Source organism: Notolabrus celidotus, chromosome 1 (assembly GCF_009762535.1).
Source record: "Notolabrus celidotus isolate fNotCel1 chromosome 1, fNotCel1.pri, whole genome shotgun sequence".
In the NCBI taxonomy this organism is placed as follows: domain Eukaryota; kingdom Metazoa; phylum Chordata; class Actinopteri; order Labriformes; family Labridae; genus Notolabrus; species Notolabrus celidotus.
In genome coordinates, this window is record NC_048272.1 from 38830505 (window position 1) to 38845618 (window position 15114).

At 39.3% G+C, this 15114-nt stretch overlaps 1 protein-coding gene across 1 annotated transcript in view; it reads right to left on the minus strand.

The window, feature by feature from the left end:
* LOC117819604 (contactin-4-like) overlaps positions 1 to 15114 on the minus strand; it is a 184149-nt gene that overhangs the window by 25366 nt on the left and 143669 nt on the right. Inside the window, exon 11 of the mRNA XM_034693060.1 lies at positions 9536 to 9663. Within this exon, the coding sequence (XP_034548951.1) occupies positions 9536 to 9663 (128 nt within the window). The remainder of the gene's footprint in view (positions 1 to 9535; positions 9664 to 15114) is intronic.

Here is a 15114-nt window from a genome sequence, read left to right on the forward strand (position 1 = left end):
TGATAAATATTCACAGTACAACCAGGTATGGTCTAATTTACAGAGCAACATTTTGGTTACTTTTCTAATCTTTACCTTCAGTTTTACTCCTGATATCCAGTCAAATAACTACCTAAATACACCATCTGTAAGTGAATATGTTGATACAATGCTGACTTAGCCTCTGGCCCAATGATGAAAGCCCCTGCAATGGTTTCTGCACCAAAGAAAACACACTGTCAGGTTGACTGTCAGGTGGACTGTGTTGTGCAAATTCTCAAGCTACTCACAGCTAGTGAATCATTTTCCATCAAACAGCAGTAGTTGGTCCATCAGACAGGGCATATCAAAGACCCTGTCTTCAACTCACTGTAAGGCGGCTTATTGTTTCTTCAGTGCCTGTAAGGTAAATGGACTGTGTTTATAAAAGCTTTCTCTATTCTTGAGTCGACCACTCAAAGTGCTTTTACATTACATGCCACATTCCCCCATTCACACCTCATTCATACACTGGTGGCAGAGGCGGCTGAGTTAAATGCCACATCAGTATTAGACTAATTCCAGTCACACACTACTGGCACTGACACCGGGAGTAATCTGGGATCAGGCCTGGATTGCCCAAGGACACTTCGGCATGTGGACTGGGATCGAACCGCCAACCTTCCAACTGAGAGAAGACCAACTCTACCAATGAGACAACATTCCCAACATTTTCAGGTCTCCTGATGTAAAGGTTGTAATGTTACAGACAACCAATAAACTTCACATGTAACATTTATATTTAACAATCAACATTTAGATTTATATTTAACATTTACATTTAACATTCAAATTCTACATTTAACATTGAGATTTATATTTAACATTTGGTTTTAATATTTAACATTGAGATTTATAATTAATATTTGGTTTTAACATTTAACATTTAACATTTAGATGTGTACTAAACATTTGGTTTTAACATTTAACATTTATATTTACTGTATATTTAACATTTATATTTAACATTCAAATTCAACATTTAACATTGAGATTGATATTTAACATTAGGTTTTAACATTTAACATTGAGATTTATAATTAATATTTGGTTTTAACATTTAACATTTATATTTACTGTATATTTAACATTTATATTTAACATTCAAATTCAACATTTAACATTGAGATTGATATTTAACATTAGGTTTTAACATTTAGCATTGAGATTTAGAATTCATATTTGGTTTTAACATTTAAGATTTAAATTTAGATGTATCAAAACATTTGGTTTTAACATTTAACATTTATATTTATTGTATATTTAACATTTATATTTAGTATTTGGTTAAAAAATGTATATTTAACCTTTAACTTTATATTTAACATTTACCATTCAGATTTATATTTTACATTTGGTTTTAAATTTTAGATTTAACATTTGTTTTAACATTTTTACCTTTGTAATTATATTTAGCATTTAGATTAAACAGTGATTGTAACTTAAATATATTTTTCACAGCAAAATTAAATGTGTAGAAGATCACAAATCGTATTCTAATGTGATTGAAAAAGTAACTTTTAAAAATTCACACTATGTTTTTGTGACGTTTTGGAGCTAAACGTGGAGAATTGTTGCTGTTTATTTTCAGTGTGCATAACTTTACAAATGGCGCCCCATAGAAAACACATAAAACATTTCTGCTGTGGTTAGGAGGACAACATGAACACTAAAGTCTTTTCTAAAAAGGCTTTACAAAATCTGATGGTGCACATGAGGCTGAGTTTCAAATCATGTACCTGAGGGTGAATCACTGACACATGCATGAATCACATTCTGTACTGCTAAATAAGCTGTTCAGTGCCTCCATAGGTTTGAATGCCACATTTTTTCTTTTCCAAGCTGGAATTCAATCTTTCAAAGACTAACTTGATTTATTGGAAAACCTTGTGTTCATAAGCTGTTTACAGGACTCACTGTGAAAATGTGTTTGTGGGCTGTTCATTGGTACATCTATTTCAACCTGTTCACAGACAAATGGCTTCTCAATACTTTTCTTTAGAAATGTCAGAAGTCATACTTTTTTTTTTTTTTTTACAGTTGCTGGTCGAAGACGGGAAAGAAAAGGTTAGCTTAAGAAATAGGCAGTTTAAACTTCTAAATTGATGCCCTCGTCCTTTCTCTTCAGTAACACACCTATAACTCCAACTTTGAGTTTGGCCATTTTGAACAGCTTTATATACGTTTACCTTTCCAGACAGTCACAGCAGAAACTAGCTCTTATCTAGGACAACCCAACCACAATCGTTGGCAGCCATAAAAGAGGCTTTGTGAGGACGTCTACACACAGACGTAAATACTCTGACATAACTGTTTTAGCATTTTTTAAAGGCTGGGATTTGCAGGTTAACTATTTCTACCATCATAGGTAACTGGCTAGCATGCTATTGGGCTAGTGGGTTTGAAAAACAATGGAAAAAATAAACTGCTGTTATGTTTCACTCAAACTGTACACCCTAAAATGTCATTTGAGAGATCAAAACAGTAAAAACAAGCTATCCTAAGGAAAACATACATGCCTATATGGTAAAATGGTAAATGGACTTGTACTTCTGTACCATCAGTATTAGCTAATCTCATTCATACACATTCAGACACCGCTGAACAACAGAGGGAGCAATCTGGTGTTCAGTGTCTTGCTCAAGGACACTTCAGCATGTGACTGTAGGAGCTGGGATCGAACTGCCAACCTTCCCATTCAGAAACGGCCAACTCTACCCAGAAATTTTGTGGTAATCCATTCAACAGATATTTCATTAAAAATCACATGAAAAGGGGCACTGGTGGCCTAGCGGTCTAAGCGCCCCACATACAGAGGCTCCACATACAGAGGCCTCATCGCAGAGGTCGCCAGTTCGACTCCCGGCCGCAACCATTTGCTGCATGTCTTCCCCCACTCTCTACTTCCCACATTTCCTGTCTATCTACAGCTGTCCTATCAATAAAGGCAAAAACGCCCCCAAAAATATAACTTAAAAAAAAAAAAATCACCTGAAAAACAACATGGTGGCTCAAGAAGAAATATCAATGGATCATCACATTTACAGGATTTATACTACCAGAAAGTCATCCATGAAAAACAGTGACATTGCTGTTCCTAAGAGGCAAAGTCTGTGTCAGTGTCTGTCAATGGACAGAATGTTTCTCTCTTTACTTTCTAAACACCTGCAGAGCATATGGTGTCGGCGATGTGTCACAGTTTTGGCGTGATGGATTGCCTTTAGGGTATACAGAAGCAAACAGAAGTGAACACAGTGTGATCTCAAAAGTTTTGAGTTCACTGACCATCTGTAATGATTGGAGGCAACCTTAATTACTACAGCTCATCTCTGGTGTAATCAAAATTCAGGGAGCAGGTTTATAATCAAGTGCAATTAATCTGCTAATATCCCCCAGTGCTGCAATAATGGGGACTCTAACAGGGCTCGTCCACTGTGACTGCTCCTTCCTGTTTGCTGGGTGGCTTATTCACAGCAGGAGATGCTGAATGCTTTCTGACAGGTATTTTTAGCATTCATATCACCAAAGTCAATTTGTATAAACTACTGTCATCTCCCATAAGGGCTGCTCCTGCAACACACATTTCTACCAGCTAAACAGGTTTCCAATCTTCAGTGAAATAGTGCATGGAAATTACCCCGTCCCATTTTCTAAACAATATGGATAGTGACAGAAAGGCACAGGATCATACACGGGAACATTTGTGTATCAGCTGCAGAAAACAGCTTTTAACATATGATGATGGAAAGGAAGCAAGTGAAGGGGGGAGGGGAGGGGAATAAAACCCATAGTCCTTCTCTCAAGAATAATAGGCAGGTAACTATGCGGTGTGTTTATGCTGAGGAGACAGCGGTGTGTTTCCTTGTGGAGCAGCAACCTGAACCTACAGCGAGAGCAGCACTGATAGGCTGGGGGCTTCTGTACCATTTCATTTCACAGTATGTGATAAACGGGTAATAGAAGAGTAAAGAGTGTAACTGGCAGAGTGAAGCAATGCACTGCCTTTCATTTGCCTCCGAGTTAATTCCTGTGCTTAAAATCTCATAGCAATTAACACATTCACATATAAATATACGGCCATTTTTCACTGTTAATTTCTTCCCTTCAATTATGCAAAGGTTACTGATTATTGTTGTCGAAAGAAGGAGTCGCCAACGGGAGGCAGAGGCATCAGCATAAATCAGCAGTAAGGTGCACTCTAAGCTCTCCCCACATCCTTGACTGCTGCTGACTTTCCAGCATTCATAATAAATGAAATCTGTCTTTTATAATTCAACAGAAAAAGGAAACATGCCTTGATAGTGATTTACAGAAAAACAAGCTGGTCTAGAGCATTCCATTTGAAGAGGCTGCTTTTGGTAAAAGAGGATTAACTGTATTGATAGACTGCAGGACATTCTTCTTGCTGTTATTCACATCGACAATAAGAAATGTTTGCCAAAGGATTCATTTAAGATTTAACATTTGGTTTTAACATTTAACATTTATATTTACTTTATATTTAACATTAATAGTCATATTTAGCATTTGGTTTTAACATTAATATTCATATTTAAAATGTATACTTAACATTTATATTTAATGTATATTTAACATTTATATTTAGAATTTGGATTTAACATTAAACATTTATATTAAACATATACAATTTGTATTTATATATTTACTGTATATTTAACATTCATATTTAACATTTAGCATTTTGTTTTAACATTTATATTTAACATTTATATTTACTTTATATTTAACATTTAACATTTATATAAACATTTATATTTACTGTGTATTTAATATTTATCTTTACCTGTAGCATTTTGGTTTAACATTCAACATTTATATTTAACATTTAACATTTGTATTATTTATATTTATATTTATATTTAGCATTTAGATTAAACAGTGATTGTTACTTAAATATATGATTCCCAACAACATTTTATTGTGAAAAAGATCACAAATATTGCTCTAAATGTGATAAAAAAGTGACTTTTAAAAATTAACTTTATGAGGTTTTGGAGCTAAATGTGGAGAATTGTTGCTGTTATTTTCAGTGTGCATAACTTTACAAATGGCACCTTAAAACACCTTAAAGCGTTTCTGCTGTGGTTAGGAGGGTCAACATGAATATATATATAATATTTCTACAAAGGCTCTACAAAAATCTGATGGTGCACATGAGGCTGAGTTTCTAATCATGAACCTGAAGGTGAATCACTATTTCTACCATCATAGGTTACTGGCTAGCATGCTGTTGGGCTACTGGGTATAAAACCCAATGGAACAATCGATTTGTTGAGAGACTGCAGGACATTCTTCTTGCTGTTATTCACATCAACAATAAGCAGTGTTTCCATAGGATTCAATCAAAAACTGCTTGTAGGGCTAAATGTAATTCAAGTTTCTGTACTAACTACTCAGAGATCAGGGGGAAATCGGACTGATGTGCTATTGATGCTGTATTTCAAAGGATATCACAGATTATTTACTTGTTGTAGAAAGACAATTAAATGTCTCTAACCTGAGAGCAAATATCACAAACTGCAGAAGAAGGAAAAGCTCTGTCTTTGAAGCTTCATGATAAAAAGAAAAGGATTGGACTTCAGAGAGTCAGCCATCTTCAAATGATCTGGGGAATTGTGCAGATATCTGCAATGCTTTGGATTCTTTCCCTTTCTTTTTATCTACTCCTGGACTTCATCGTCTAACATAAGAAAAGTCTCCTCATGCACCAACACAGGCGAACAGTGTGTGCTGCGTGTTGACATGAAGTTAGACAGAAGCATTTTCTCTCTCTGGTAGATGAATACATGCGCTAAATGAATTCTCAGAGTGTGGTTTTGTCCACAGGGTTTACCTCAGCATCTCAGAAAAGGCTCCTTGAAGGGAAACTGAAAAAATAAAATTCTAGCAGTGTATTTTTTCTGAAATATTAAATACAACAAATCCAATATCTATTTAAATATACATGTAAATCTATACCAAACCTTTTGAAATATGAGGCATGAACTTATCTCCCCAAGGCAAATAAACAGAGGATCAATAATTCTATAAATCCAGCCAGCATGTAAGGTCAAGGCAGAGCAAATAACAATAACAGAAATCAACTGTGCAACCTCTGCAAGACTGGGTCACAGGGAGGGTACAGTTCACTGAATATATCAGCTAATCCCTCAGGAGCTGCAGGAGGTGAGAACACTGCTCCCAGAGGACAACAGCTGTCTGCACAAAATAAGCCACAACAATTTACACCCAACTAACACTCCTTTCAGTGAACACATGACCTCGTATCACATCAGTTATTCATCATGCTTTACAAAGTGCTTCTTTAAAGCAAAGAAGAATGAGTAAAAACAGAGAGAATCATGAAAAAATTATTAATTTGCATCTTTAAATCTTACGTTGACATGAGCCCCTTTGATTTCCAAGATGGCTGATGAATGCAGACCTTATACGTGTGTTTCTACTGCCTGCTAAAGCACAGGGATTAAGAATAAAAAAGTCAGATTTGGTTCAGGACTTCTAAAAGAGAGCCCTAACAGGCTTTGACACAAAGGCAGTCATGTCATTTTGTCTTCATTTAGATCAAGAACGTCCAAACATTTCTTCCCCATGACACAAAAAAACAATGTGTTGAATTGTAGCTGTAAGAAGGAAGGTGAGGTTAGCTATGGTTTGCATAAAAGACATGACCAAATGGAGAGAGGTCAAAGGTTGAGTCTCTTCATAATTGCTTGCTTCATAATCACCAATGAGATAGAATTGTTCCTGTTATTAAGACTGTAACAATTACCCTGTCCTGAAAAACCCAAACCCACTTCTCCAGTGATGACTAGGATGATTCCAACAAATAATAATAACCATAATACAAGTGTGGCTGTGAAGGCACTGATTACTGCCCACATGATTAACAGCTGGTACTCAGTTACAGTAAGTATGTCCTCTCTGTGCAGCACACTGTTGCTGCTGATGCTGTTAAAATCAAACTGCAGAAACAAAGTGTGGTCAGCCCGAGTAGTTTGAGAAAACAAAAGAACAGAGGAACAGCAAAGCAACACCCAGGAGAGATTAGAAGACAAGCACCGAGCGATACAGCATAGTGAGTGAGACAAAACCCCAATGTGCCCTGCATCACTATGCCTCTGCTTCTGTCAACAGTAACAACCCAATCTGTGCACATTCTTTCTCTCTTGATCATGTGTGAACTGATTAATCACATAAAGCAGAAGAGATCCAATAAAGAAAGTTTAGTCACCACAGAAACTGCAGGCCTTTAAAGGAGCAGTGTCCAGCTAACATACAACAGACCACACGCTCTGAGGGAAACGCTTATTTGCTCACTTATTTTACTTTGATGTCAGCAATTCATTGTGATTTAACATTTACATATTTCATTATTTTCCTGCTCTGAGGCGCTTCAACCACACACACTGTCCACTCAGTGACGACAGCAACGTCTGAATCTACACCGCTTTGTTTTCTACAGAAGAAATCAGCTCTGTCTTGAGATGGATTTTTAATTCCATCTGAAATAATCCACCGTGTCTCCCTAATCCTCACCAAAATGCTTTTGTTTCCTCAACTCAAACCACAGACTGAAGATTAGACATAAGCTCAGGACCCTGGTCTGACAGTCCTGCACTTCAAACTGCTGCAAACACACCCAGTTGCGAGTCCAAGACTTAACACAATCATCAAGTTAATACAGTCCACAAACCACACAGTGAGCACAGTACTGTCAGAGATTACACTGTTCATGATGTACATAATGAAAACAGAGTAGTTATATACAAATACATGGGGTCTAGATATGAACCTTATCAGAGATTAAAGGTGCAATTCGACCAAGAGTTCCAGGGTCTTTTAGCCCCCAGAATTACTTTACCCTGAACTAAATGGTTCCTGTGCCCCCATTGTTGTCTGAGTTTCGACCGCGGGCTGAAGTCCTGGGTAGATTGTGCAAATCAAGCCAGTGATGTACAGAGAAAAAAAAAATAATGCACTACACCACCAGACCATTTGAGGGCAGTAAAACAAAGACAAATGCCATTCATCACAGATGACACCATGACACAAGCAGACGGACAGGCAGGTATCATTATGAGCAACAAAACAGTTAGCCTGTTAGCATGGAAGAGACTCAGCTGGCGCTGTTTTAGATGGTGCTATATTTCATCACAGATGGATTCACTGAATCAACACGTGAGAGGAGATAAGCGCGAGGAGCAAAGACATTTCAACACGGCTTTAAAATCCTTTTGAACTCAAAAAGCTGTGGCAGAGATCGGCCGGTGTTTTGGTTTAACAGTGACCCTGTTAACTGCCGACTTTCAGCCGGATGCATCCCTCATAAACGTCTTTAGACGATCATTAAATATCTGATGAGGATATTTTGAAATCTTAATAAAAAACTAAACTAGTTTGCATTCCCAGGAACTCCCTCTGTGTTTCAACAGCTGTGTAAACTCCACAAACACTGACACGTTCAGCTGAAGATCTCCAGTTTACAGGGTCACTTTTAAAACCGGAACACCGTGAGAGACACATTCACAGTGGGCTGAGAGAAGACTACTGTTACAAGCTGCTAAATCAAGTGAATCACAGCTTCTTCTTTTGAAAAGTACACACACATACAAAAAAGATAGAACAAATAAAAACTAATGAAAGAAAGAGAAATCAAGTGAATCACAGATGCGTGTGATGTTATTGTGGACGGCGGGTGGAATAAACACACTGCGGTTAATCTACCAATCAGACACGTTCAGCACTGCAGTCCCTGCCCCCCTAAAGACCCGGGACCTTTGAAAAGTACTACCCCCATATCAGGGTCTTTTTAGGGGGGAGATTATCTACCCCTGAACTAAAGTTAGACCCTGGGTCCACCGGTCGAAACGCACGTAGTTCAGGGGTAAAGTTCCTCTGGTCGAAAAGCGCCTTATTAGGACCAATGTGTGTTCATGATTGTTGGTGGGCTCATCTCACATATTTGTCCAACATAGTGAATGTTATTCAGCTTTGTTGGGAACTTTATCAGGACATATTGCAAAGAAGAGAACAGAGGAGGAATATAATCCCCCGCCCTGATAATCTATAACAACACAAGGCCTTCTTCACACTGCATATCCTCTGACAGTACTGGAGGCACAGAGGCAGAGAGCCGAGTGTTTTCAACACCTCTGCAAACAGACATGGACGCCGAGGTGTGTCTGTCTCTAGTGATGACAGCACAGGGGAGAAAAATAAATGATCTTCATGACTTCTCAAAAGACGGAGAGTGTGAGGTGGTTTGAGGCTTCAAAAATCAGAGCCCTTCTACTCTGTGATGGTCATGTTTTATTTATGAAATTGAACACTTCAGGTTAGATTTCAAGGAGCAGAATGAAACATCAAGCAACTCTACACTCTGTCAGAGTGAAAAACATGCATTTGAAAAAGTTGTCCGGTACTTTATGGTAAGGGTCCCTGCAGACTGAATTGCAAACGAGACAGTGATGAAATGGAAAGAAGGAACAGGAAATACCTTTAACTGTGATGCTTCCTGTGCTGCTTGCCACACCAAACTGGTTTCTTGCCACACAGGTATAAAGACCTGCATCAGATTTGGTTGCATTCCACATGCGGAGGTTTCCGTTATCCAGAATTGAGACCCTGAGGAAAAGGAAAAGGTAAAACATTTTCATCAGCTTGCACAGTCATAACAAATACTGCCCGTGTGTTTTTGTGAAATTCAAACCTTGAGGCTCGTGATTGACAGAGAAAGAAATGAGACAGATAAGTGACCAAAACAACAGAGGACATTTGTCAGTGCCTCTAATTAAGTAGAGCCATGAGAAATAGGACTGCCTTCTAAGGGATGATTAATTCAGCACATAACTTCAAGATATCTAGGACAACAGTGGCTTCGTGCCCTTTATATGATGGCCACAAGTGCTTCAAAAAAGGTCAAAAGGCCTTAACAAAATATGACATTTTCTAAATAACAAGCGAAAATGGAAATTATGCCCTTGAAAGCAAGGTACTGTGGGAAATCAAGGGTCGACCAACTCATCAAAGCACATTGAATTTTAATTATCTGAAATGCTCTGCTGAATCTGCACACTCTAGGTATGAAACAGCGTCAGCCTAATTGTGAGGGCGGTAAAATGATGTGTGGCCGGTAAATGGCTCTGTTCACCTATGAAAAAAAGTCAGAGTGAACAGATTGGCCAATGTTAAATAGAAGGGATTTATGGATATGGAGGCAGACTGAGGGATTACCAGCATTTCTACTGAAGGTACGAAGAAAACAATGATATGACTAAGGAGACTGTCAGCAAATGGGATTGAACAGATGTCAATCTTTTTATCAAATGTGTGAAAGAAGACAGAGCATTGCTTATTTTCATGATCACCTGCCCGAGGGGAGCTCTCAAAGACTGTCTGATTGGGTTATGGGAAGTGGAAGGTCGACTCGATCGTGCAGGCTGTAATATATTTGACGGGGTTAGGTTATTTCAAAGCATCAGACCAGCACGTGCATGGTCTTCCAGATTGATGTTAAAACTAATTGCTGTCACAGCTTAAAAATATTCATCATCTCTAGAATGGATCCAAATATATATATTTTACAGTCAAACACATAAGACGATGCAGGCTGAGGCATGAGGGCTAGAGGCCCGATCAGAGGGGATGTAAGGGACAAGTGATAAAGGTGCTATCAAACTGTAGCTCTGGCAGAAAGCTTCATCAACGTGATGAGATCCATGTTGCAGTATCCAATGGAGTCCAATAAAATGTCAGTAAATCAAACAATTGATAAATTAATTAATTAACTGTTGTTGCAGTCTTACAAGTATACAATTTAAAAGTGTGATCCAACAACAGTGCACTAAAATAAACAGTATTCAGCAGCTCAATGGGGCCAACCAGCGGCCATGTTTTTGGGACACAAAAAGACACCTCAGCTCGTAGGCGGCCTGCTGCTGTGGACGTGCCAGACTCCAGCTTCTACAACTCCTACTATCCTAGTCAACACCGTCATCTCTCTCTCTTCATCTCCCTCTATCCCTCTCTCCAACAAGGTCTCAGCAGATGTCTGTCTAACATTAGTCTGGTCCTGCTGGAGGTTTCTGCCTGTTAAAGGAAGTTTGTCCTTGCCTCTGTAACTTGCTAAATGCTGCAAAGTGCTCTGCTCATGGTGGATTAAGATGAGATCAGACTGAGTCCTGTCTGTAAGATGGGACTGGATCTAAACCTGTCTTGAGGTTGGGTCTTTGTTAATAATAGAACATAGAGTACGGTCTAGACCTGCTCTGTTTGAGTCTGAGGAGAATGTTTGTTGAGATTTGGCGCTATATAAATAAAGATTGGTCGATAGCCGAGTTGATATTTTCAGATCAAGCGGCAACCTCCGGTTTTAAAATAAGAAGACGACCTTTACAGCCTGGTTCAAAAATCAGCTTTGGTCTAATTTCTCTATCGGCACAAACTGTACGTGGTGAATTTTTTTCTAATGCAACAAGTTTATGCCCAAATAAGGACATGACTGACTTGACTGACAGTCACCTCTTTATGTCACACTCTTTTGGATGAGTTCAGCATTTCCAATATGGCTCCCACCAACGATTGGCTTCAAAACAGCGCTCAGGAACAGATGGGTGACGCCACGGATACTACATCCATTATTTATACAGTCTATGTTTGAGATGGATGCACTTGTGAGGTTGATTCACTTACATAGATTTATATTACATCCTCCCACATACTGATTTCACGTCTCTCCATCTTCTTTAAATATTTCTCAAGTAGTGGCTGTGATAAAAAAAAAGTGCAGAGCGGTTGTGTAAGAGAATCTTCCTCTAGAACACCACATGGTGCTGCTGAGTGGAGACTTCTGGGTTCATATCAGGCTGAGAGGAAGTGCTGAATGCAAAGTAGCCAACAATGGCCATCAGTTAGATGAGAGGCATATCGCTGTGTGGGATGGCTTGCAGTTAATGACATCAAAGCTGGAAGCCGATAAATTTGAAGAAAATGGCCCATTAAATGGCACCACATTCGTACAACTGACCATAACCCTTAGCACAGTAAGCACAATTAAAACAACTACTATGCATTAATTAAACTGCATAGCTGGCACTCTGTGTGCATAGAGAAGTTATTTCAGGGCAAATTGTAAGTAAAGATAATCGTTCCTCATTAGAGTTCTGCAACATATGCAGGTATTATCAAATAACTGGCTGTTGCATTGAATGAGTAAGAAACAAAGAGAAGAAGATGTTATTTGAACTAGAACAAGCTCTGACCCAATTCAACTTAACCAGCACAAAGCTCACAGCCATACCTCAACATAACTGAGTGCCGCGTTTGAATATCCACAATCCCCTTTTCCTCAGGGACAAAACAGCTATCATGTGACCCGTGCACCATGCATCTTGTAAAGAAAAGGCTCTACGGAGTGCGAACAAGTGGTGCTGCACGCCAGCACAATAGCTCTTACAGAGAGTTAAGTCCTCGGCGGCCCTCCTGCAGCACCAAGACCTTCCCGAACTATTCACGGCATCATCTGCTCTTTTTGGGAGCTTTTCATCCAGACAGGAAGGTACTCCTCTTTCACATATAACCAAACCAGACCCAAACCAGCTGTCTGCTAAAGTTTTCATCATTTTACTCTGATGTTAATGGAGGAAGAGGCACATGAAGTCAAACACAGGAGAAGTGGCATAGCAGTAGTAAATAAGAGATGGAGGCTGACTATTAACACATTTCAGTTTTGCTCCTGCCTTCCCTCTTCCCTGCCACGGCCCAGACAACATGTCTGCCTGATGTGCCCATTATGTGAGAAGTCATTTCCCACCTCCATCCCGAGTGAAGCCAGCGAAGGGGCAGGTATCAATAATTCACAGGTGAGATGAACACAAGTGAACCTCCTTTCATCCCTGCCTCACACAGGTTTAATGGACACAGCAATAATTCTCCTAAGAGGAGGCAATTATGTGGAACAAGGCGAGATGGCCAAATGCACTCGTGTAATCCTAAAAAACACAGGTGTGTATTTTGGATGGGATCAAGCCTCTGAGGACAGGGGCTACACTGTGTTGATCCTCCCTGCTCTGTGACAAGATGAAAGAGACAAATAACATCAGTCACAAGGCAGCTATCACGGGAACTGTGAAGTGGAAATCGCAGGAAAGAGCCTTGTCCAAAGTAAAAACCTGTTTCTGTTATTTCCTTACTTTCTCTTTGAGATGCTGTTAACAGATGCAGACGTATCCTTTTTGTAAGCTTCCTCGCAATCAAAAAGCCACTTGAAAGCCTTGTTTTGATGTTTCATTCAGACATATTTTGTCTTTGATCTGTTTGATAAATTCTACATTGTGAGAGAAAACTGTCACAATCCAAATAATGAGTCACGAGAAAAAGGCGAGAGCTGCGTGTTGAAAGCAGACGCAGCTTTGAACTAAGTGTGGGCCTGGAATGTAGAGTGGGTTTTTAATGTCAGCAGCAGGAGTCTCATCTTGAAACAGTAAGATCATGTTATGTTGCTTATTTTATAAACTCTCCAACTCTCAAATACCTCTGAAGAAACGGAGAGCTCTCATAAAAATTCAGCATACAAATAACGTCCCTAATCACAGACTGCATTTTGATTTGAGAGTTTCAAACAGCACCAGTCATGAATACTTAGTGACTTCATGAGACGCCACGGCTGATGGGTAGCCCGACTGCATGGCGGAGGCCTGTATTCATTGCTGCTTAATTAACAGGGTACATAAAGCGGGCTTGTGAAAATAGGGGTTAAGATTCTATCAGTGGAATTACTCAGCCATGAGACCACAGGAAGAGAGATCATCAGGAGCTTATGGTGATTTTAACAAATAATTAGTCTCTGCTAAGGCCTTCTATACACAAAGATTACACACACAGCTTGCTTAACTCACCACTGCAGCAGCCGTCTGCTTCCAACCAGCCGTTGACTAAATGCAAAAAGTAAATGTGAGAAAGTACTGCAGGGAATGTGTTGGATGTGGTGTTTGTCCACTGCTTTAAGCTCCCAGATAAGGTGAGGTGCGCTCTGTGTTACTATTTCCAACCCAGATTGACCACCATCGACCTACCTGCAGGTGATGTTTCTAATCATAATTGTATCAAAACGTCAGTGTTGTTAACGGTGCCGCAGGCTGGAGGCTGTACTGCAGCAAGTGTGCCGAGGAAAGAGACGAGGTCACCATATCCTCTGAGCTGGGACAAGGGGTGGGACCTAACTTCAGGTGTTGATCTATGCTCTTGACTGCTTTAAAAACCCTGAAGTGTAAAGGGGGGAAGGACTGTCTGAGATAAATTGAAAGGCTGTCTCTCCTCAGGTTCCCCACAGTGTGCTATGCTGGAGAGAAATGGCCTTGTCAGCGGCATAAATCAAGCCCAGCTGTGCGATGTAGACCCAGGACGCTGAAACCTGCCGAGCACATTGCAACTGTGATACAACTTCTCAGATGTCTACTTTATGCAGCATCATGGCGTACCAATGCACACGCCTTTTATTTTGGGGTTAAGTTGTCAATATCAAGGTTAACTGTCAATTACAAGCCACAAGTTCGCTCCTGAGAATTTATTTATTTCTCCTCTGTCAGTCAACAGAGCGTTTGGCTCATACTGATGAAATGCGGCACCTGGGCATTTAATTAAAACAAAAAACACAAGTTAACATAAGTTCTGCCATTTCAATGATTCTCACTTTGTTAGTCTGAAAAATATCATGACAGAGTCAACCACACTAAACCAAACAAGAGATAATCTGTGCCAGCTAGGATGAAGGTATTTCTGCTGCTCAAACAGGAGGAGTGAAGCGTCTCTGAATACTGTTTTCTGTTGACAAATTTCTGATTCCAAAGTATCCACATAGATACTTAAAGCCTCTGATAACCCAAATCAACAAAAACGTTCCACCTATGATATTTCAGATCATATGTAAATACTAAAAACTGTGTAAAAATATTAGAACTCAACTTCGATCCATTTTTCAAATATGTTCAATTACATTTTTTAACACGTTTCACACTGGGTTTTAAGGGGGCTGGTTTAACCTGATATTTATTACGTAATAAATATGAAGACGTGTTC